Source organism: Ambystoma mexicanum, chromosome 11 (assembly GCF_040938575.1).
Source record: "Ambystoma mexicanum isolate Mex_15411 chromosome 11, UKY_AmexF1_1, whole genome shotgun sequence".
Taxonomy (NCBI): Eukaryota; Metazoa; Chordata; class Amphibia; order Caudata; family Ambystomatidae; genus Ambystoma; species Ambystoma mexicanum.
Window position 1 is genome coordinate 25,827,569 of NC_090934.1, and position 22,870 is coordinate 25,850,438.

The 22,870-nt window shown below is 49.2% G+C and overlaps 1 protein-coding gene across 4 annotated transcripts in view; it reads right to left on the reverse strand.

Annotated features, from left to right (window-relative positions):
* The window catches only part of HPCA (hippocalcin), a 163,963-nt gene that overhangs the window by 32,364 nt on the left and 108,729 nt on the right, over positions 1-22,870 (reverse strand). For all 4 annotated transcript variants that reach the window (XM_069622451.1, XM_069622453.1, XM_069622452.1 and 1 more), the window contains one exon: positions 4,956-5,061. In XM_069622451.1, coding sequence (XP_069478552.1) covers positions 4,956-5,061 — 106 coding nt within the window. The remainder of the gene's footprint in view (positions 1-4,955; positions 5,062-22,870) is intronic.

Genomic DNA, 22,870 nt, shown 5'->3' on the forward strand with positions numbered 1-22,870 from the left:
CACACGCCACAGGACCATGTCTGATCAAGAAACCCATCAGGTAGCAAACCAGGACATGCAGGCACGTGGACAGGATGCCCCACAGGCCCCAGCTCCGTATAGACTTCCAGGCTTGCTGGCAGTGCAATTCTCAGGAGCTTTTGATGTGTCTGACACGAGTAATATGGGGCCAAGATGGGCCAAGTGGATTAAACACTTTGACTTATACATGGGGCCACAGGGCCTGTTGATGAAGAAAGGCAAACGTGTTTACTCAAACTGGCAGTGGGACCTCCAACACAAGACCTCATTGATGAAATGCCAGAGACGTCCATTGACTCACTTCAGGTCCTGAAAGATGCGTTGTCAGCATATTCTACCCCGCACACCAATGTGGACTATAAACGCCACCTATTTCATAGCACTAGGCAGGCAAAGGGCGAAACAATGGACTCCTATCTCATGTGCTTCCAGATCAAAATGAAGCACTGTGGCTTTGCAAATTATTCAAATACAGAAGCCCTGCGTTCCCAAATCATCGCAGGCTGTGACTCCTAGACATTCAGACGCACATTATTCCAGAAGGCCTGCACCCTCGATGAAATGCTAACGCTCGCAAGGGAAGAACTGGCAGTGGACACACAGGTCGAGAGTTTCAACACCACCACGCCCGCAGAGTCCGTACACCGGCTACAATATGACCGAAGGCAGGAAGAACACTTTTGCTATCGGTGTGGGTACGAGTACCCACATGAGGAATCCTGCCCAGCGATGGGACAGAGGTGCTCCACATGGGGTGAGAAAGGACACTTCAAGTCTGTGTGTCGACTAGCGAGAGAAAGAAGGCGAGACAGAGGGAAGGATTCCGCACCTCGATACAGACCAAAACCCCTCCTCACGGCATCACAAGCATCAGGAGCGACTGCTCAAGCTCAACAAAGACCCAAGGATCCTGTACCAAAGGAGACAGAATCAGGAGATGACAAGTACAGGAGAGACAGGAAGGAGCGAAGGAGCGAAGGAGCTACATCGCACCCCCACGACCAGAGCGTAGAGCAAGACGCCATGTGTGTTACCTGGGTGATATTTCCCCTCATACACAGACATCAGTTCATCAGAAAGGTGAACAGCGGAATAAGGGTTACGTGTACGCATTGGGCAATTCGGCTGCAACGAAACACAACCCGACATTGTTAATGGGGCTAAATGAAAGGCCAATTGAATTTTTAATAGACACGGGTGCTACGGTAAATGTAAGAAGTGAGCAAATCTACAAGGAACTACTGCAAGCCCTGAGCCTTAGACTGCAACAGTCAACATATACTCGTAAGGCGCAACATCTCCCCTAAAGTGTCTCGGACAATTTGAAGGCACATGCTGCTATAAGGCGCAATCGAAGAAAATAATCATACACGTGCTTGCTACAGAGAGTGAAAGCGGTTGCATAATCAGCTTCAAGGCAGCCGTCGACATGGGATTAATACATGTGCTGTACAAACTGATGGTGCACAAGTACATTGACCCTGTGCACATGATTAAAGAACTACACTGACCCTATTCGAAGGAATAGGAAAACTGTGCCACAAACAGATTAAACTACACATTGATTAAGACATCCCGCCTGTAGCGCCACACTATAGGGGCATAACGGTTAATATCCAACAGAAAGTAGAGGAAGAACTGTACAAGTTAATAAAACAGGACATAATAGAACCGGCAACAGGACCCACTTCATGGGTTTCGCCCATCGTTACCGTTCCCAAAAAGGGTTCAGACGCTATACGCTTGTGCGTAGATATGAGGAGACCCAACCAGGCTATTAAAAGGGAGAGACACATGGCGCTGCATATCACGGACATGATACATATGTTCAATGAGGCCAAAGTCTTCTCCGAACTGGATTTGCAAAAAGGATACCACCAACTTGTATTGAGCCCAGAAAGCCAGAACATCACCACCTCTGTCACGACCTTGGGCCTTACTAATATAAAAGGTGGAGCTTCGGTGTGTCCTCCGCCGCTGAAACTTTCAGGCGGAGATTCATAATGTCATCAAGCACATACCCAACTGTATAAACTACGGTGATGATATTCTAGTGTTCAGAACTCATGTAGGGAAACATGACGAAACTCTGTCCAGGGTGTGCATGGCATTGGAGGAGGCCAATCTTACTCTCAACAAAGAAAAGTGCGAATTCCGAAAGGGCACGTTAAAATTCTTTGGACACGAATTCTCTGAAAATGACATTACTCCAGATCCGGACAAAGTCACTGCACTCAATGAGACACCACCACCTACCAATGTCTCTGAACTAAGGTTGTTCCAGGGCCTCGCCAGTTACTGCACGCGGTACATCAAAGACTTTGCCATGGTCATTGAACCACTTTGGGTGCTGACTAAACAAAACTCCATGTTCAACTGGTCAGAAGAGTGCCAACAAGTCTTTGCAACAATTCGAGATAGAGTAGCTTGTGCTGAGAACATGTCCTACTTTGACGCCAATCGCAACACAGAATTGACAGTAGAGGCAAGCCCAGTTGGGCTGTGTGCAATTCTTTCTCAAATTGACCCAGATGATCCTAGTCGCACCCACATCGTTGCTTATGCCAGCCGAAGCTTCTTGATTACGGAGCAGGCCTACACGCAGGCGGAGAGGAAACGTCTCGCAGGGGTGTGGGCGTGCGAAAACTTCAATTCTTTTTCTTTATTGCAAGTCTTTTAAAGTAATGACCGAACATCAGGCTCTACTGTTCCTTTATGGCATCCCCCATGCCAAAATGCCACCCAGCGTTGTAAGGTGGTGGCTCAGACTACAGGACTATTCATTTGAGATAGTACACCGATCTGGTAAGGAAGTGAACCCTGCTGACTTCCTGTCCTGGTATCCGAGAAGTGCCAGTGCCACTGAGCCATCGGTAGCAGACCGCTATCTCCGGTATCTCATCCAGCAGGCAATAGCAAAGGGCAATGAGCCTGTTCACCTCGCCCCGGAAATGGAGGCAGACACGGCATGCCAGAGAGTATGCGAGGGGCTCAGATCGAGACAGTGGAGGAGAGTCGAAGAGAGGGGTCGCCTCAAGTCAAAGGACATACGGAAGGAGGTGGCAGGCTCCTGTTAGTGAAGGAGGAAATGGCTCTCTCCGAGCACAACATATTGTTGAAAGGTCACAAAATGGTGATTCTGGCATATCTAAAACAGAGAGTGGTGGAGCTAGCCCATGAAGGGTACCAGGGAGTCGTCGCTACAAAACGCATGCTGCGCCAAAAAGTGTGGTTTCCCCAATTGGACTCTCTGCTGGAAGAAATCCCGAGGGAGTGACCCACCTGCTGTGTCATCACACCAAATAGGCACCCTGAACTACTACGCATGTCAGAGCTACCAGAAGGAGTGTAAAACGCAGTAGCTGCTGACTTCTTTGGACCGATCGAAGGGGGGAAATACGTGTTGGCCATCATGGATGAATACTCCAGATACCCATAAGCTCAACTGGTGCCCTCGACTGCAGCCCATCATGTCATTCCTGTAATGGACCGCATCTGCACCAGAAAGCTGGAAACAGCCACTGGGCCTCTATTCACTGGCTAAGACTTTGCACGGTTCTGTGAATACCATCACCAGAAAGTCACGCCACTCTGGCCGCAGGTGAATGGCATGATTGGATGCTTTCATGGTCAACCTCAAATGGGCACTGCAAGTGGCCCTGCTCCCGGGTCAGCCATATTTAAAAGTGCTTCACCAATTGTTGAGAGACTACAGTAGTACACTTCATAGCTCCACAGGGAAAAGCCAGAGTGAATTAATGTGCGCGAGGGACGTGCATACCTGGCTACCTCAGTATGGACCCCAAGATGGTGAGCAACCGGCTGACGCAGAACTGAAAGAACAAAACCGGTCTGCCAAAGTCAGGATGAAGGAGTACGCCGACGTGCGAAGGAAAGCCCGAGCGTCCAAGCTGGAGGTAGGTGAAGTGTTGACCGGGAAGCAACCACAGACACAGCTCGGCCTTCAAAGATGAGCCACTAATCATCACGGAAAAGAAAGGCTTGATGATTACGGCCAAAGGTGACCATGGACCCACCACCGGAAACTCCTCACATTTCAAAAGGTTTCCCCTAACCAGCCCTTGGAGGTTAAGTGGAAGAGTGGAGATATCGGATGAATGCTTCTCGGAAAAACGGTATCATGGAGATCAAGAGGACTCGGACGCTTCGGGTAGAGAAGACAGAGTCGGATCAGAGGGAAGGTGTTCGCTAGGAACCGCAAACTCCAGATCTCAAAGAGCGAGGAACAAGCCTCGACGCCTCATTGAAGAAATGGGCTGATCAGCCTCATCTAAAGTTCATGTTGGACCCCTGTTGGGTAACTGTTTAATTTGGGGGGGGGATGTCATGTTGACAGTTGTGTTCCGGGGCAGGAGGGCGGGACGGGAGGTGGTGAGGGAAGCGATGATGGGATGGAAGGGCCGAAGTCAGTATGTGCTGGGAAATGAAGAAATAAAGACGAGTGATATGAGCGCTCCGGCTCATTTCTTGCTGCGTTGCGCAGCGCGCCAGCTCACTGGGCCGACCCTCACCGAGGGCCAGTCTCTACATATAGGAGAGGGAAGTGGGCCGCAGGATGGAAGCAAACGGATCTGGGGATATCCCGCTTCCCCCAGTCCTATAAAGAGAACAGCCCGGCTAATAACGGCCAAATCCATACGGCCGACTACCAGTGAAAACGCCAACGTTGAGACACCCTGGGCCTGGCACATTAGTGGGCTGTTAAGAATTGGAGCAGAAGCTTGAGAGGACAGGGGTTAGGCAAGGGGGCATACAGTGGGCCGGGCACTCCTCAGACCTCACACTTTCTATGCAGATGTATCCACAATTCAGCAAAACTAATTATAGCAGAAATGAGCCAAGAAGCAGAAAGCATTTCACCTGCACTGCAGCCCCCAATACCCTAATCAGACCCCCACCAATCCTTTACCTACCGTCATTGTTCGTGTCCATCTGACGGAAGATTTTCTCAGTCCTTTTCTCCGGAGTCGACTCATCTTCCGGCATCTTCATCACAGAAGACACCATCTTGTAAATGGCCTGTGAAAAGAAAGATGGCGACCAGTGAGATCCAAAACAGGAAAACACAGTGAAATCCACCACCCCGGGCCCCGCCCCCAACGTACAAATCCCACTCGACTGTGTATGTGCCTGGATTCAACATGTCCATTGAATGTGCATGTGCAGGAGTCAAATGCACTCGTACACAAGCAAAGTACTCATATGCGTCAACAAAACCGAGGAGGGAAGTACTCACACCAGAGATGAGCGTGGAAAACTCACACATGAACACTAGGAATTACCAGAAACTGCTAGCACATAGAAGCAATACTAGCCAAGCTACCGCCAACAACAAGCCACAGGCATGTGAGGGGAGTGCACACAAAAGAGAAACCCCAGGATCATGTACAGTGCAGACTAGTGGAGCGGTGCCCAGAATGCACCTGGAGTACCGGAGATAGCAGCAGAGAAGGTACTGCCGGCATGCAGGCTGCAGACCTATACGCCTGGAGCCTATAACTAACTAACTAAATAAGTTCTTATAAAGCGCCCACTAACCCAAAGGTCTCAGGATGTGTACACAGACAGAGCATAGAGACGCTGTGGGCACGTGCTATGCACGCAGGGCAGTGCAGCAAGAAGCTCGAAGCGTGCACAGGACACATGCATTATAGACACTATTAGGGACATACAGTGTGGGATAATGGCAGCCAGGAAGCACGCCGTGCACAAGTAGCAGAAAGCACAAAGCACCTCTCCACTATCCAAGGCGCAAACCACACGCAGTGTCAGAGCAGGAGACAGCAGTAAAAAGGTTCTGTGTTTAGGCAATGCAGGAAGACACTCAGGCTTGCCCCCTTCTCCCTCCAGGATCAAGGAGCCTGCAACTGCTTCCTGGATCTGGTGAACGCCATCTTGGTCATTCTGATTGGCTCCCAGAGTCACAGGGCATACTCCCTCCTTACCCGTCTCCCCTTGGCGGTCCAGAGCCCAATGTAGTAAAGGTGGAGTTCCTGATTGGAACAGTCCCCCTGCCCAACACAGGATGTCCCCGCTCCGAGATGTTCTCCAGAGAAGGGAAGACTCAGAAGATGGCAGCATGCTTGGACAAGCCCAGTCTGACCGTGCTAGGAGCAAATTCCAAAGGCCACGGTCTGTGTGCCATTGCCAAGCATCTGCCATCTAGGCCGCCCTCTCCCTACTCTTCATCTGGGACTCTGCCACATGTGTGGCTCTCGCTTCCAGTCAGACCATGAAAGGGCACACTGGTTGCCTACTGCCACCTCATGTTCAGCTCGCCTCCATCTGGGAGCACCTCCTATTCCCTCCACCTCCCACTGATCGCCCACTGAGATGCTGTATCTCTCTAACAAAACCTCCTTTCTACTTCTAATCTAACAATGTACTCCCATGGCTTCCATCTTACCCTGACGGGTCTAATGAAACATGCATCCCCAACATGTTATGGTTTAAAGCGTGTACCTAGCTCGAGAGCAGTGTAGCGCTGCACAGGGTGTGGGGAGCCAGCACAGGACTGGCATCTTTTAACAGTAGCGCAGTACTGTGAGGTCTGTGCATCCATTGGAAGTAGTCCTTGGTCAGGTGTTGTTGAAAGAGCCATGTTTTGAGAAATGTGCGATATTGCAGAATTGTGTGGGCATTCCGAGCCAACACCGGGATCGAGTTCCAGAGGGTGGGTGCATGACAAGAGAAGGATTGTTTGTGGGTACCCTCTTTGCAGACGAGTTGTGATTGAAGTAGGTTGGTGGATTTGCTGCGTGCGGAGTGTGTGCCACCAGATATGTGGAGCTTCGCCGCCAGGTACGCTGGTGCGCTACTTGCGGATGCTTTGGATGTGATAGATGAAGTCTTGAACAGTATTTAGCCTGGAGTGGAAGCCAATAACGTTCACATAGGACTGGGGGCAATTCAGCCACATATCTGGGCTCCTGTAATAAGACGTGCTGCACCGGGGTGGACTACTTTTAGGGGATCCAAATGAGCAGCTGGGAGCCCCGTCAGAAGAGTATTTCAAGTTGTTTTTTAGCGGGTGCCTAGAAACACTTGTGTACAGGCGCATTATAAATGCCATATCATAGCAGTCTTGGATGGGTTTTGATTGAGGTTCCAGTCCAAGACTGGATGATGGCTAGGTAATCGCAGAGATGAATGATGTCATGACACGCTATTTACCCTTATGTACAACGGAGTATCTTTGAGGAGAATGCCCAGAGGCTCCATGTAAAGGTTAAAAGGGATTGGTGAGAGGATGGGGCCTTGGGGGACTCCGCAGGAGACCCGGAGTCAGTTAGAATGCAATGAGTTCATCTGGATAGCCTGCTGTCTGCCTGAGAGGTGGGAGGTAAACCAATTCAGGACAGTGCCGGAGAATCCTATCCTGTCAGCAAGGAGGGAAAGAAGGATGTGGTGGTCGACGGTATCGAATGCAGCCAAGAGATCAAGTGGGACGAGGAGGCATGAGTCGCCCTTCTCCATGATGTAGAGAGCATCATCCACCACCTGGATGGTGGCAGTCTCGGTGCTACACTTTGGGTGGAACCCTCATTGATAAGCATTTAGGAGGTGGAGTTGCTCGTGTAGCAACTACTTTTTCCAAGATTTTGCCAATAAACAAGCGGTTCATAATGGGCCTGTAGTCGGCCAGGTCGTCTGGATCTAGGGTTGTTTATTTTAAAAGAGGTCATATGAGAGCAGTCTTGAGGGTGTCCGGGAATTATCCTTCTGCAAGGGAGCATTGATGATGCTGGGGAGTGCATCGAGCACCATGCCTGTCAATCGTTTAATGATGGAGGGCGGTATTATATAGTCAGAGTAGGAAGTAAGTTTGAGGAAGGCAATCATTTTTAGGAGATCTGTGGAAAAGAGGGGAGAGAATTTGGTACAGAGAGGCCATGTGTGATCCGGGATGCAGGGGAAGCTTATTCTGTGAGAGCTCTCTCTCATTTTCTCTTTTTTTGTTCTAATCGAAAATGCGTTGATTCCTTCGCATTTTTGATGAGTTGCTGGTACCTCAGGGTCGGGTGAGAGTTTGGTACAATGCTTTCCTACTTCAACGAGGGCTTTGCTCCTGTGGAGGCTGCCTCAAAGGTAGTAGAGTAGTAAGCAGCTCTTGCCTCAGTAATCTGAATCCAGCGCTTTGTGTATAGTGATTTGATGTTGGTGAGATCTCCCGAGTTATGGTGTTTGTGCCACTGTTTCTCTGGGGCTCTAATTGAATATTTGTTGGAGGCTAGCTTGAGGGTGTACCACGAGGCGGATGGTTCGGTTTTTGGCCGGCTAGATTTTAGGGGGGCACGATTGTCCACCGGTTTCATAGCAGAGTTGCTCTAGAATTCCTGGAGGCCCGAGGCATTCCCTGTGGTGGGGAAGTCTGCAAAGTTGACGTCGAGCTCATTGACCAGGAAGGTTTTGAAGGAGCGGCGTTGAGTTAAAGGGCATTTAGCCGGACCTTTGTGAGATCTAATTGAGTAGGTGACTGATAATGGGATGGTGGCGTAGTCAGACCAGTCAAGTGGGATAGGGTTTGCACAGGTGGTGCAGGGGGATGATGTCCAGGGTGCTGCCTTTGTTGTGCGTGGGGGACAGCACAATTTGCTTAAGGTCCATTGAAGCGGTCAGTGCGAAAAGCGTGCTTCGAGTGTGGTTGTCAGCCCAGGGATGTTAAAATCACCAAGAAAGACATTACTATTATGTGCTAATGTTGCAGAGGAGAGTAAGTTGGAGATTTATACAATGAAAGAGTCACTCCTATGAGGTGGTTTGTAGATGAGGTGGAAGGCAATGGATTCCTTGTGCGATAGAGGGAACCAGCAGGCGAGTGATTCAAATGAGCTTGTTCTGGGAGAGTGGGTCACGGAGCACGGCCAATTGCTCCTGTGAATGATTGCCACTCCGCTTCGTGCCCTTCCTGGCCAGTCAGCATGTTGGATTCAGTAGCCTTCAGGTAGGAGGACGTTGAAAACACGTGGGGAGGATGGGGTAAACCATATTTCAGTGATGAACTTGGCATCAAGGTTATTGTACGAGATGAGGTCAGCGATCACTGCAGTGTGAGCAGCTGCTGAGCGAGCATTGATCAACATAAGAGGGCATGTGCATATGGTCTGTAGTTATTTGATGGGGCAAGGGCGATATTGATTAGGTTCACTGGGGCAGCTTGCAGGGGCACACAACAGTGCTGCTCTTGCAGCCTTGGATACTCACTCTGCTAACATTTCCCACTCCCTTTGTCCTCCTAAGAGAGGAGGTAGTGTTGGCCTCTTAACTAACAAAACCTCCCCCACTAACCCCTTTGGATTTTCTTCAAATTTTGTTGCACACATCACTGTTCAAACCTCTTGCACCAACATCTCTTCCTGCCACCCTCATCTCTTACCACCCTCATCTCTTCCCATCCTCATCTCTTCCAGCCCCCCTCATCTCTTTCTGCCAACCCCATCTCTTCCTGCCACCCTCATCTCTTTCTGCCACCCTCATCTCTTCCAGCCACCCTCATATGTTCCTGCCACCTTCATCTCCTCCAGCCACCCTCCTCTCTTCCTGCCACCCTCCTCTCTTCCTGCCACCCTCCTCTCTTTCTCCCACCCCCATCTCTTCCTGCCACCCTCATCTCTTCCTGCCACCCTCCTCTCTTTCTCCCACCCCCATCTCTTCCTGCCACCCTAATCTCTTTCGGCCACCCTCCTCTCTTCCTGCCACCCTCCTCTCTTTCTCCCACCCCCATCTCTTCCTGCCACCCTCATCTCTTCCTGCCACCCTCTTGACCTCCTCCTTGAATCTCTGCCCACTGACGCCCCATTCGTACTCATGGGAGGGGGAGGTGGGAGGGATTTCAACCTCTCCATCAGGACCAAGGCCTACAAACCCCAGCTAGACTAACTCTCTCTGACCATTCTCTAGCCCCCAACCCTAAGTGCCTGTCAACCCACAATTCTAGCATCTTCACCTGCTCCTCACTCCATTCTTCTGTTCCCTCTGTTCATCACTTCATCTCACCACTCCCTTTGATTTTACAAGGAGGGAGAGTGGCGGAGGGGCAATCACAGCTTCACAACCAAATTCTAGCCCTTCAAGTGCATTCATCCCACTTGCCCCTAAATCTCCCTCCCCTCAACCCCATCATCAAACAGGTATCTCCTCAGCCAAAGATGCTCCCAACCTTCACCGCTGGTGCAACCCCCACCCCCACCAAGTCAATCCTTGCTTCCTGCGATCAGGGACGCTAAACGTTCCATACAAAACAAGCCTAGAACTTAGAACTAGAGCAAAGAGCTCATTGGAGCCAGTAATTAAATTAGCAAACACGAGACTAGTTAAAAATAAAAAATAAAAAGAATTAAACAAATAAAAAGTCATCGCTATAGGACTTGGGTGAAGAGGCGAAAGGCTAGTAAGAATAACCAAGGATGGCAGAAACTGGTGCAGGTCTTAGCAAGAGGCGACTCCAGAATCATCTGGCAACACTTCCTTATAGAGGTGGCAAGTCTAAAAGTCACAAATCCTATTCAAGAAGTTGTGTGACCCCGGCAATCAGGAATCACTGAGTGGGATGAAGAAGGTGCAGTAGTTGCCACTTCAAGGCCCAAGGCTTGAATTTAAAATATGATAGTGAAACTTTGAAGGGGTTGATAAAAAGATTGAAATTCTCCGAGGCTCCAGGCCCCAGTGGGCTGGACAATGTGGTGCTCAAATCCGATCCTCCTATATGGGTGGTTGTGATAAACAAACGTATCGATGAGATAATACAAACTAAAACTGTTCAACGAACATGGTATACGTCTTCATTCTCTCGGTCTCCCTCTCCCTCTCTCCCCCTCCCTCTCCCTTTCCCTCTCCCTCAAATCCATCATGCCAGAAAGTGGCAAACGGTATGGCAGCATGGCGCGTTTTGCAACAGTCCCGTTGCTTGATCGCATAGCCTGCCACTTTGTAAGGTGTGTTTACATAGAAACAAAAAAGAGAAAGCAGGGAAACCATTGGTCATTGGGCTGCGGTCATCACCGTTGATCCCATACACATCCTTGTGTGGTTTGTGCAGTCTATATTCTAAAGTGCATATGCAGTGGCCGCCATCTTGGTCTGCCTAATGTGAACTGTCAATTGTATATAAAAGTATAAAGCTGGCAATCGGCAGGAGGCGGCTAACTACCAGCTCCCGTCAATGCTGGACGTCACTGGTAAATTGTTTGCCTCTGTTCTTCTGAAAGCACTGCAGGAATGGGTCAATCAAGAAAACATCCTGGACGATAGCAATTGGGATTCAGGGAGGGGTGTTCAACAAAACACAACCTGTTTCTGATTCATCTGATCAGGGGTCGCGCGAAAGTGAGAGGTAACCCAGTGTGGCACACTGCGCTTGCAGATTATCGCGCAGCGTTCGACACGGTGAACCGTACATGACAATGGGCTAAAATGGCGAGTGTGATGGTGTGGTTGGACAGTGGCGGGGCCTTCACTGCGCCCATAGCAACAGAGAGATGGGGGTGAAGCAGGGTTGCATGTTGGCCCCTCTACTGTTCAAACTGTACCTCTCGGAATTGCCCGCTCTACTCAGAAAAACCTATATAGGTAGTCTGCTATATACTGGATGACATCATCCCAGAAAACCATAGAACACTACACAGTTGCAAACGAGCTTCAGATTAACCTGTCCATGTTCTGCAACAAAAAGGTTCCACGCCCGTCCTTATGGTTGACGGGTGACACAATGAATATGTAGATAGCTACAAACACCTGGGAGTGATGATTTTTGGAGGTTAGGTGTGGACATTCGTTACTTGTTACAGACAGGAAGAGAAAGGCACAGCTACTTGCTGCCCTGATTGCTAAAGTCTCAAGAGAGACTTCACGATACAGTATAGACAGAATACTGCGCTTGTATAGGCAGTGTTTCTGCCCATCTATCCTGTACGGCCCAGTATAGACAGAATACTGCGCTTGTATAGGCAGTGTTTCTGCCCATCTATCCTGTACGGCCCAGTATAGACAGAATACTGCGCTTGTATAGGCAGTGTTTCTGCCCATCTATCCTGTACGGCCCAGTATAGACAGAATACTGCGCTTGTATAGGCAGTGTTTCTGCCCATCTATCCTGTACGGCCTAGATGCTCTCACAGGAATGGGCCTTAAGTGGTTAAGTGATGTGGAAGGCAGCTCCTGGCAAAGAGTTTGATCACTCTCTCCTCTCTCGATCATAAGGTTGGAGGCAGGACTTATGTCACTCGAAGGTCCAGGGGCGCAGGAGACACATAAAATCTGGGGGGGACAGGGGAAATCTTGGGGACTTTGCTTTATTTATTTATTTATTTATTTATTTATTTATTGTGTTTTAGTCAAAGAACTCACAAAACTAGAATCAAAATATCAGTACGTATTAAATTACACATATCACTGTATAAAACAAGAGAAAAGAAGAAAAGAAAACAGAAGAAAATTCAAGGATGCAGCAGCAAAGAACATGTCTTTGTATGTTGCATTTCTGGATTTTTCATCCGACTATGAGCTCATGGTAAGAGAGAGGCAATAACAATTACTTCCAGTGGGCCACAGCTAGGACGCCAGCTCGTTAAGAGGCAGATCCCCTGTAAGTGGATTCCTGCCAAATAAAGGAGTTGAAGCCTTTTCTACCAACTGCAAGTAGCTACTTTTTTTGTGTGGGGCAAGGAGACGTGTACGTCGCTTGGAATGGAAAGATGGGAGTTTCAAAGAAAGAGGAAATCTTGTTTGTACCTCTGAGTAAGCCCTGTTATGGGAGTAGAGGGACCAGGTGTGTGATGTTGCTGCTTTGACTGTCTTCCGGGGGGGTACAGCAAACAAGGAGGATGAGCGATCGCAAGCCCACCCCTTATAAGCACTCTCCAGGTCCGCGGCCGGATGTGTCGGACCCGTGGGATGCCTAGTAGGAGGGGTGTATGTGGACCCAGTGGGTTGCCAGACGGGCAGCCCGCTATGTGTGCTGCCCTTCTAGCGCCCCTGCGAGGGCCGGGCCAGCCTCTCACAATGAGTCTGGTCCCTCTTATTCCATCTCATGCAGGCTTCAGAGCCTAGCCTTTCTTTGCCTTTGTTATTCTGAATCCAGAGCTGGACTCTGTTCCTTTCTCGTTTAACATTTGCTGCAAAGCCTGATCTATCTGATTCTCTCATATGTTACTAGGACGGCAGGGCCTGGGTCCTCTGCCCCGTTACATTAATCAAAGAGCCCCTCTGGCCTTAATTTGCCTCTACCTTGTCTCACTGCTTGCTTGCTTAATACATACCTCCTTGCTTGAACACTCAACATATTCTCCCTAACACAGCAAAGGCAGATGCAGTCTGTCTTAACTTCTATTTGTGACGTGGCTTGAATAGACCTCTTATTTCCGCTTTTCTGTCTAAAGGGTAAAGGCATTTGCCTGTAACTGCCATGATGGTTCTACCTGGCCATAAGAGAGCAACAGCTAGCCAATATTGGAAGAACATGGGCATATTATGCCAGAGACTGGCAACTGCCTTCCTAATGCCTACACAAGAGCCACAACTCTTGCCTTTGTTTCTAAGAGTAATTCAGTGGATGAAGAAATGGGAGAGCACACATATTGCTTATAAAGGAAGGAGATGATGTCACACTTGGTTAAGACATTTTGATCACGCCAGGAGCTTATTTCCAGCTGCAATTAAGCGATTACCTTTTAGACTTCTGGCTATAAATAATGTTAGTATCACCTGGAAAGCACAGAGGTTGCTCAACAGGGATCCTGGAGCACGAGGGGTACCCTACTCGTGGACATGGATTATTGGAGGGCATTCTTGCCCTGTTTTGGAGCCTGGCCCCTACAGCCATGATGTGGGGAGGGGCCTATTACTTTTGGTTGTATGTACCCTTTGAGGGTAGGCAGACATTGCCTCCTGCTTTAGCCCACTAACAGCTCTGCTTTGCAACTTTATCACACATACCTGTCAGGTGGCATGTAACTTAATGCTACTAATGTGATCAGCCTCAGAAGTCTGGAATCCTTTGCCACATCAACTAGGGTACAGGCTTGCTACCTGAGACTTACCCATGTCTGAGTCGGCATCTGTCGCCCTGTGGGGAGGACACACGCAGAAAGAGCAGGGCACAGTGCCCTTGTGGGTTTTTCACACTTCTTCTTCAGTGTGGGCACAATTCACTCTGCAGAGAAAGTGGCACATCATGGGTAACATTCTCCCACTTGGACAATGTCACCCAAAGAGTGAAATTGGCCATTTGAAATACCTCTGTCGACTTATTATTGCGCAATCCACACTGACGGGTTTCAGCACCCGCTTAACGCGAGATGGCAATTAAGGGTATTTGCCAATTCACTCAAGAAGCACAGGACACCCTCTCACCAGCGACACGCCATGCTCACTCATTCTGATCACGAATTGGCATTTATCTGGGGTCATGTTAAATGCATTTATTTATTACATGTGTAGCATCGCGCAAAGTAAACTGCATAGAGTGGACCACTTCCATTGGCATACATTTTTACTTTTCCGCCACAAAATGGAAGATTTTAGGGTAAAAGGCAGGTGAAATCACATTGCTTTTCCACTTTGGAAGAGTGTAAATACCTCACGCAATTAGCGATTGCTGGCGGAATTGACAATGGCTTCCTCTGGCCTCCGCCCGCTTTTATCAGGTTTCATTTCCAAGCAGATCCTGGAGGAATCCCTTTCCTTATTTCCAGCATGAGAATCCATGCTGGCAGTAAGGCCGCATTTGTCTGGTGGAGCGGGAAATACAGGGGGTCCTGGTGTGTCTACTCGGCTCCCAAACTCCACCCATAAAATGCACGAAAATCTGTCCAATTAAAAAAAGCAACAGTAATAGTGTTTTCCACCACTTTTTCTGAACCAGTTGACCTGGAAAATGCTGTGTTGCATCAGAAGCTGAATGCATTCACTCTGCCTATTATCCCACCGGAAGATTAAGCCAGGTGCTGAACACAGGTGTTACATATTCCTGTGCACAATCTGCATTTGGAGAATTAACTAACTGACCTACCTTACAAATGATATCTCCTCTGGGGCTTTACCATCTTAACCCCTTAACTGCCATGGGTATTTCCCCCCCAGTGCCAAGGCCTTTTTTGGTGATTTCGGTATGTCGCCATTCAATCCCTTGTAACTTCTTTGTTACATGCGATATCTCGGCCAAAGCTGGTCCCTTTTTCCCCACATGTAGGCGGTCGTAACGCCACCCAGGAATCCTAGTTTGCTGTATGGGGGGTGAGAGAAAATAACCAAAAAGGAGAACATTTTCTTTTTTTCTTCAGAAAATGCCAATAAAATGTTGTACAAATAAGCCTATGGTGTTTTCCTTGTAAGAGCTAGGAACAAATGGTTTGCTGTGCTGGATTCGCCATGTTCCAGGCTTTCAAGAACAGATTCAGTGGAACCCAAAATAACATATTTTGACATGCTAATCAGCCTTTTGTGAGAGGTAAGTGATTTTGGCGTTTTTTGTCCAATAGGACATGCGCGGACAGAATGGAGGAAAAGGGTAGGAAAGCTGAATGGGAAGCCAGAAAGGCATACATTTCTGAAAAGTAGACAATATTCCAACTTTAGGAAGGAGTCATTTGCACAGGTCAGGCAACAACTATGTAGGGAAAGATTCCATAGTTTGGGGGGAAAATCGGGAAAATGACAGAAAAAAAACACAATTTCCGCACATTTCACTCTGGTCACTCACCGAAACACGCAGCCAACAACACATGGCCTACCTTCCCGCGTACCCACAGGTTTCCCGATGAAAACGGTACCTCACATGTGTGGGTGCACCTACCTGGGTGCAAAGGGAAAAGCCTAAAACACTGGTACCCCCAAGTCTTTTCGCACAGCAGATTTTCATGAATTTTGCTCATGTGGACAACCTACAGATTTGGGCCTAGGGTGTCGAAGCCAGCAAGGAGAACAGAGAACCCCACGCATTTCTGAAAAGGAGAGACCCGTGGGCACCCCCTTTCCACTAAAAACATCCATGGTGGTTTAGTGACCCCCACACCCACCCAAAACAAGTTATCATATATATATATTTGTTTTGCCCTTCCCTAGGGGCAGATGTGCACATGTGTGTGGCCATCTGCCCCCAGCGGGGGTCAAAACGTACTGCCCCAGACTTGGGAGGGGTGGCTCTGCCAATATTTGCAGTGACCTCTCCCCTCACCCCAAATGGATGGGGGCATCTCATGTACCACTTCCTAGGGGCAGGAATCTGCCCCCAGGGAGGGCTACATAAGGTGTCCCTCATCCACTTAGGGTGGGGGGGAGAGGGCCACCCCCCTTGCAAAAATCCCTGGGTGCTAGTGGTCCCACCGGCACCCACCGCACCCAAAACTAAGTTTTTAAAAAAGATATTTTTTTTTTGTTTGCCCTCCTTCCCTGGGGGCAGATGATCACCCATCTGCCCCCAGGGTATTGCCCGCATGCTTTGGGGGGCAGAGGGGAGAGGGCCGCTTACATAGTAAGCAGCCCCTCCCCCCACTTAAAAAACAGATCCCTTCACGACACACCAAACACATATTCTGGGGGATAAATGACATTACATTCTCCCCACTTAAAATTGTGGGGGAGATTTGTCCCCCCATGTCCTACGCCCATGCGAAGGTCAGGTTTCTGAGAGGAAAGATTCTCAAAAATCCAAAATGCCGGTGTCAAAAATTATGAGTGCTCTCATGGCACCGTCAGGGTCTCTCTTAGCCAAGAAGACTGTGCTTGCAAATGAGTGTGATAAGACTTTTGAAGTGGCCTCTTGGACGCCTGACCAGTCCCTGGAATGTTTCAGTTTTGAGTCGTAAATGGAAAGTCAAATGGAGAACTAATGACTGGAACGACAACTATGCCGTACTGAGGAGCCTGAAAATGTACGTTGAGGTTTTCGAAACTATGCACAGATTTCTGGTCAGGAATGCCACTGGAAAAAAGAACGTGTCGACTATGTAGAATCTGCAGTAAGCTGGAGACACCCAGACACGTCCTGACCTAATGTAGGAACTAGGGATAGGTCCTGACCCAATGTATGAACTACGGACAGGTCCTGACCCAATGTAGGAACTACGGCCACATCTGACCCAATGTAGGAACTACGGACACGTCCTGACCCAATGTAGGTACTAGGGACACATCCTGACCCAATGTACGAACTTTGGACACGTCCTGACCCAATGTAGGAACTACAGACACTTCCTGACCCAGTGTAGGAACTACGGACATGCCATGACCCAATGTAGGAACTACGGACACGTCCTGACCCAATGTAGGAACTACGGACACATCCTGACCCAAAGTATGGACTCCGGACATGTCCCGACCCAATGTAGGAACTACAGACACACCTGACCCAATGTAGGAACTATAGACACACCTGACCCAATGTAGGAACTACGGACATGTCCTGACCCAATGTAGGAACTGCAGACACGTCCCTGACCCAATGTAGGAACTACGGACATGTCCTGACCCAATGTAGAAAGTACAGACACAACTGACCCAATGTAGGAACTACGGACACGTCCTGTCCCAATGTAGGCACTACAGACACACCTGACCCAATGTAGGCACTACAGACACACCTGACCCAATGTAGGAACTACGGACAGGTCCTGACCCAATGTATGAACTACGGACAGGTCCTGACCCAATGTAGGAACTACGGACACATCCTGACCCAATGTAGAAACTATGGCCACATCTGACCCAATGTATGAACTACGGACACGTCCCGACCCAATGTAGGAACTACGGACACGTCCTGACCCAATGTAGAAACTACGGCCACATCTGACACAATGTATGAACTACGGACACGTCTTGACCCAATGTATGAACTACGGACACGTCCCAACCCAATGTAGGAACTACGGACACGTCCTGACCCAATGTAGAAACTACAGAAACACCTGACCCAATGTAGGAACTACGGACAGGTCCTGACCCAATGTAGGAACTACGGACACGTCCTGAACCAATGTAGAAACTACAGACACACCTGACCCAATGTAGAAACTACAGACACACCTGACCCAATGTAGGAACTACGGACACACCTGACCCAATGTAGGAACTACGGACACGTCCTGTCCCAATGTAGGAACTACGGACACGTCATGACCCAATGTAGGAACTACGGACACGTCATGACCCAATGTAGAAACTACAGACACACCTGACCCAATTTAGGAACTATGGACAGGTCCTGACCCAATGTAGGAACTACGGACACGTCCTGACCCAATGTAGGAACTACGGACACGTCCTGACCCAATGTAGGAACCACGGACACGTCCTGACCCAATGTAGAAACTACAGGCACACCTGACCTAATGTAGGAACTACGGACAGGTCCTGACCCAATGTAGGAACTACGGACACGTCCTGACCCAATGTAGAAACTACAGACACACCTGATCTAATGTAGGAACTACGGACAGGTCCTGACCCAATGTAGGAACTACGGACAGGTCCTGACCCAATGTAGGAACTACGGACACGTCCTGACCCAATGTAGGAATCACGGACACGTCCTGACCCAATGTAGAAATGACAGGCACACCTGACCCAATGTAGGAACTACGGACAGGTCCTGACCCAATGTAGGAACTACGGCCACGTCCTGACCCAATGTAGAAACTACAGACACACCTGACCTAATGTAAGAACTACGGACAGGTCCTGACCCAATGTAGGAACTACGGACACGTCCTGACCCAATGTAGGAACAACGGACGCGTCCTGACCCAATGTAGAAACTATGGACACATCTGACCTGACGTAGGAACTACGGACAGGTCCTGACCCAATGTAGGAACTAGGGACACATCCTGACCCAGTGTGAGAACTACGGACACGCCTGACCCAATGTAGAAACTACAGACACACCTGACCCAATGTATAAACTACAGACACACCTGACCCAATGTATAAACTACAGACCCGTCCTGACCCAATGTAGGAACTACGGACATGTCCTGACCCAATGTAGGAACTACGGACATGTCCTGACCCAATGTAGAAACTACGGACATGTCCTGACCCAATGTAGGAACCACAGACACGTCCTGACCCAATGTAGAAACTACAGGCACACCTGACCTAATGTAGGAACTACGGACATGTCCTGACCCAATGTAGGAACTGCAGACACGTCCCCGAACCAATGTAGGAACTACGGACATGTCCTGACCCAATGTAGGAACTAGGGACACGTCCTGACCCAATGTAGGAACTACGGACATGTCCTGACCCAATGTAGGAACTACGGACACGTCCCAACCCAATGTAGGAACTACGGCCACGTCCCGAACCAATGTAGGAACTACAGACACACCTGACCTACTGTAGGAACTACGGACACGTCCTGACCCAATGTAGAAACTACAGAAACACCTGACCCAATGTAGGAACTACGGACAGGTCCTGACCCAATGTAGGAACTACGGACACGTCCTGAACCAATGTAGAAACTACGGACACACCTGACCCAATGTAGAAACTACAGACACACCTGACCCAATGTAGGAACTACGGACACGTCCTGTCCCAATGTAGGAACAACGGACACGTCATGACCCAATGTAGGAACTACGGACACGTCATGACCCAATGTAGAAACTACAGACACACCTGACCCAATTTAGGAACTATGGACAGGTCCTGACCCAATGTAGGAACTACGGACACGTCCTGACCCAATGTAGGAACTACGGAAACGTCCTGACCCAATGTAGGAACCACGGACACGTCCTGACCCAATGTAGAAACTACAGGCACACCTGACCTAATGTAGGAACTACGGACAGGTCCTGACCCAATGTAGGAACTACGGACACGTCCTGACCCAATGTAGAAACTACAGACACACCTGATCTAATGTAGGAACTACAGACAGGTCCTGACCCAATGTAGGAACTAGGGACACGTCCTGACCCAATGTAGGAACTAGGGACAGGTCCTGACCCAATGTATGAACTACGGACATGTCCTGACCCAATGTAGGAACTACGGACACGTCCTGACCCAATGTAGGAACTACGGACACGTCTTGACCCAATGTAGGAACTACCGACACGTCCTGACCCAATGTAGGAATCACGGACACGTCCTGACCCAAAGTAGAAATGACAGGCACACCTGACCTAATGTAGGCACTACGGACAGGTCCTGACCCAATGTAGGAACTACGGCCATGTCCTGACCCAATGTAGAAACTACAGACACACCTGACCTAATGTAGGAACTACGGACAGGTCCTGACCCAATGTAGGAACTACGGACACGTCCTGACCCAATGTAGGAACAACGGACGCGTCCTGACCCAATGTAGAAACTATGGACACACCTGACCTGACGTAGGAACTACGGACAGGTCCTGACCCAATGTAGGAACTACGGACACGTCCTGACCCAATGTAGGAACTACGGACAGGTCCTGCCCCAATGTAGGAACTACGGACATGTCCTGACCCAATGTAGGAACTAGGGACACATCCTGACCCAATGTAGGAACTAGGGACAGGTCCTGACCCAATGTATGAACTACGGACATGTCCTGACCCAATGTAGGAAGTACGGACATGTCCTGACCCAATGTAGGAAGTACGGACACGTCCCGACCCAATGTAGGAACTACAGACACATTCTAACCGAATGTAGGAACTACAGACACACCTGACTCAATGTATGAAGAACGGACACATCCTGACCCATTATAGGAACTGCGGACACGTCCTGACCCAATGTAGGAGTAATCACTTATTACTGCTGCTCCGCTGGTGCAACCCCCCCACCATGTCAATCATTGCTTCCTGTAAGTAATTACTTATTACTTCTGCTCTGCTGGTGCAACCCCCCACCATGTCAATCATTGCTTCCTGTAAGTAACCACTTATTACTTCTGCTCTGCTGGTGCAACCCCCCACCATGTCAATCATTGCTTCCTGCTCTGCTGGTGCAACCCCCACCATGTCAATCATTGCTTCCTGTAAGTAATCACTTATTAGTGCTGCTCTGCTGGTGCAACCCCCACCATGTCAATCATTGCTTCCTGCTCTGCTGGTGCAACCCCCCACCATGTCAATCATTGCTTCCTGTAAGTAATCACTTATTAGTGCTGCTCTGCTGGTGCAACCCCCCACCATGTCAATCATTGCTTCCTGTAAGTAATCATTTATTACTGCTGCTCTGCTGGTGTAACCCCCACCATGTCAATCATTGCTTCCTGCTCTGCTGGTGCAACCCCCCACCATGTCAATCATTGCTTCCTGTAAGTAATCATTTATTACTGCTGCTCTGCTGGCGTAACCCCCCTGTCAATCCTGGCTTCCTGTAAGTAATCACTCCTTGCTCTCATTACTGCAGCCCCCCACCCCTGGTCCAACACCCCACTCCGTCAATCCCCATTTCCAATGAGTAATCACTCCTTGCACTTATTACTGATGCTCTGCTGGTGCAACCCTTGTTAGGGAGAATTCTCTTATAAGGCTAATTTCCCAAACCTAGTGAGTCCCCCAGCAGCTTTGCCGGATTTTTGGGGTTTGTTTTTTTCTCCTGCTAAGAGTGAGACTCTTTTACTCCCACTCTTAGGCATGATTTGAGGTATGCCTTTGACTTATTGTGTGCTTATGGGCTATGGGGTATTTTACTCCGTAGGGTATCATCTGTTTTTGTATATGTGTTACACAGCACCCTCAGTGCAGTAACACAGGGGTGTCATAGTGACCCCAAAACATAGACTCCATACTCTGGGACTGACTACTGTCTCCCAGGGCATGTAAAGTCACCATTGGCTTTACTAGACCTAAATTGTGAACAGAACCAGTACAAACCATCATATTGTGGAAGTACTGGAAGGGGTTAATTCGATTGCCCCTGGGTCTGTTTCCAAGGGGGCACTGTCCAGTCCCCCCTTGTCGAGTTTCTGGCTGGTGGCAGTGGTTACCACGCAAAATATTCCACCGGAATATTTCCTATGGGATTTTCCCATTGATTTTAAACGCACCACTTTTTTGCTGCAATGTTAAAGATACCGCCGGTTTAATTATTTAATATAAAATCACCGGTTGGGTCTTTTCGCCAGAACTCTTTTCCAAAATGGCGTTTGTGTCCGTCTCTGTAACTCCAACCAAGGTCGGGCCCCTTGTTCCACTTTTTGGCGGGCTTCTCCACAGAAGCCCTCCAACTGGTGCCACTCTGTCTGGGTTCCACAGGATGTGTGGGTGGGGGAATTGGCACCCTAGACTGCGTTGCCTTAGCAACCCAAGTCGCACTCTGTTCTGATTGGCCCAGTGGTGAGCCACCCGGCTCACCACTTAGCATGTATGAGTGACAGCTAGGCTGTTGAATGGGGGGTTTTCTGCATAAAAGCAGGGCTTTTGGGACTGGAACTTCAGAAGTCGCCACAGGACCTAAGAAATCCAAAGAGGGGAGAAGCTGAGCCATCTGTAACGACGACACCACCGGTGAAGCCCTGCTGCAACAACCTCACCACTTTCCCCGACGACAAGAGAAGATCTTCTGCTGTAAGAGTCTTCTCCCTTTGAGCTGGTGGGAACAACCAGTTCGCCATTCACCTTCCAGGACGTCCCTTGGTCGAATCGCCAGTGCCAAGCACCCCGGCGGCCGGATCGCCAAGCTTCACCACTGTGACCGTGAATAAAAGGAACGCACCTTTTAACCGAACAAACTCTGCGGCTGGTCTCTTCCCTGTGCAGTGCAACGACTCCAAGTTTCCTCCTCGACGAGATCTTCTCTTCCCCTGGTCGAAACCACGAACTGCACCCGCTACCAGGAACAACTGCCACCGCTGGAGCTTCCTCACTTTTAAAGG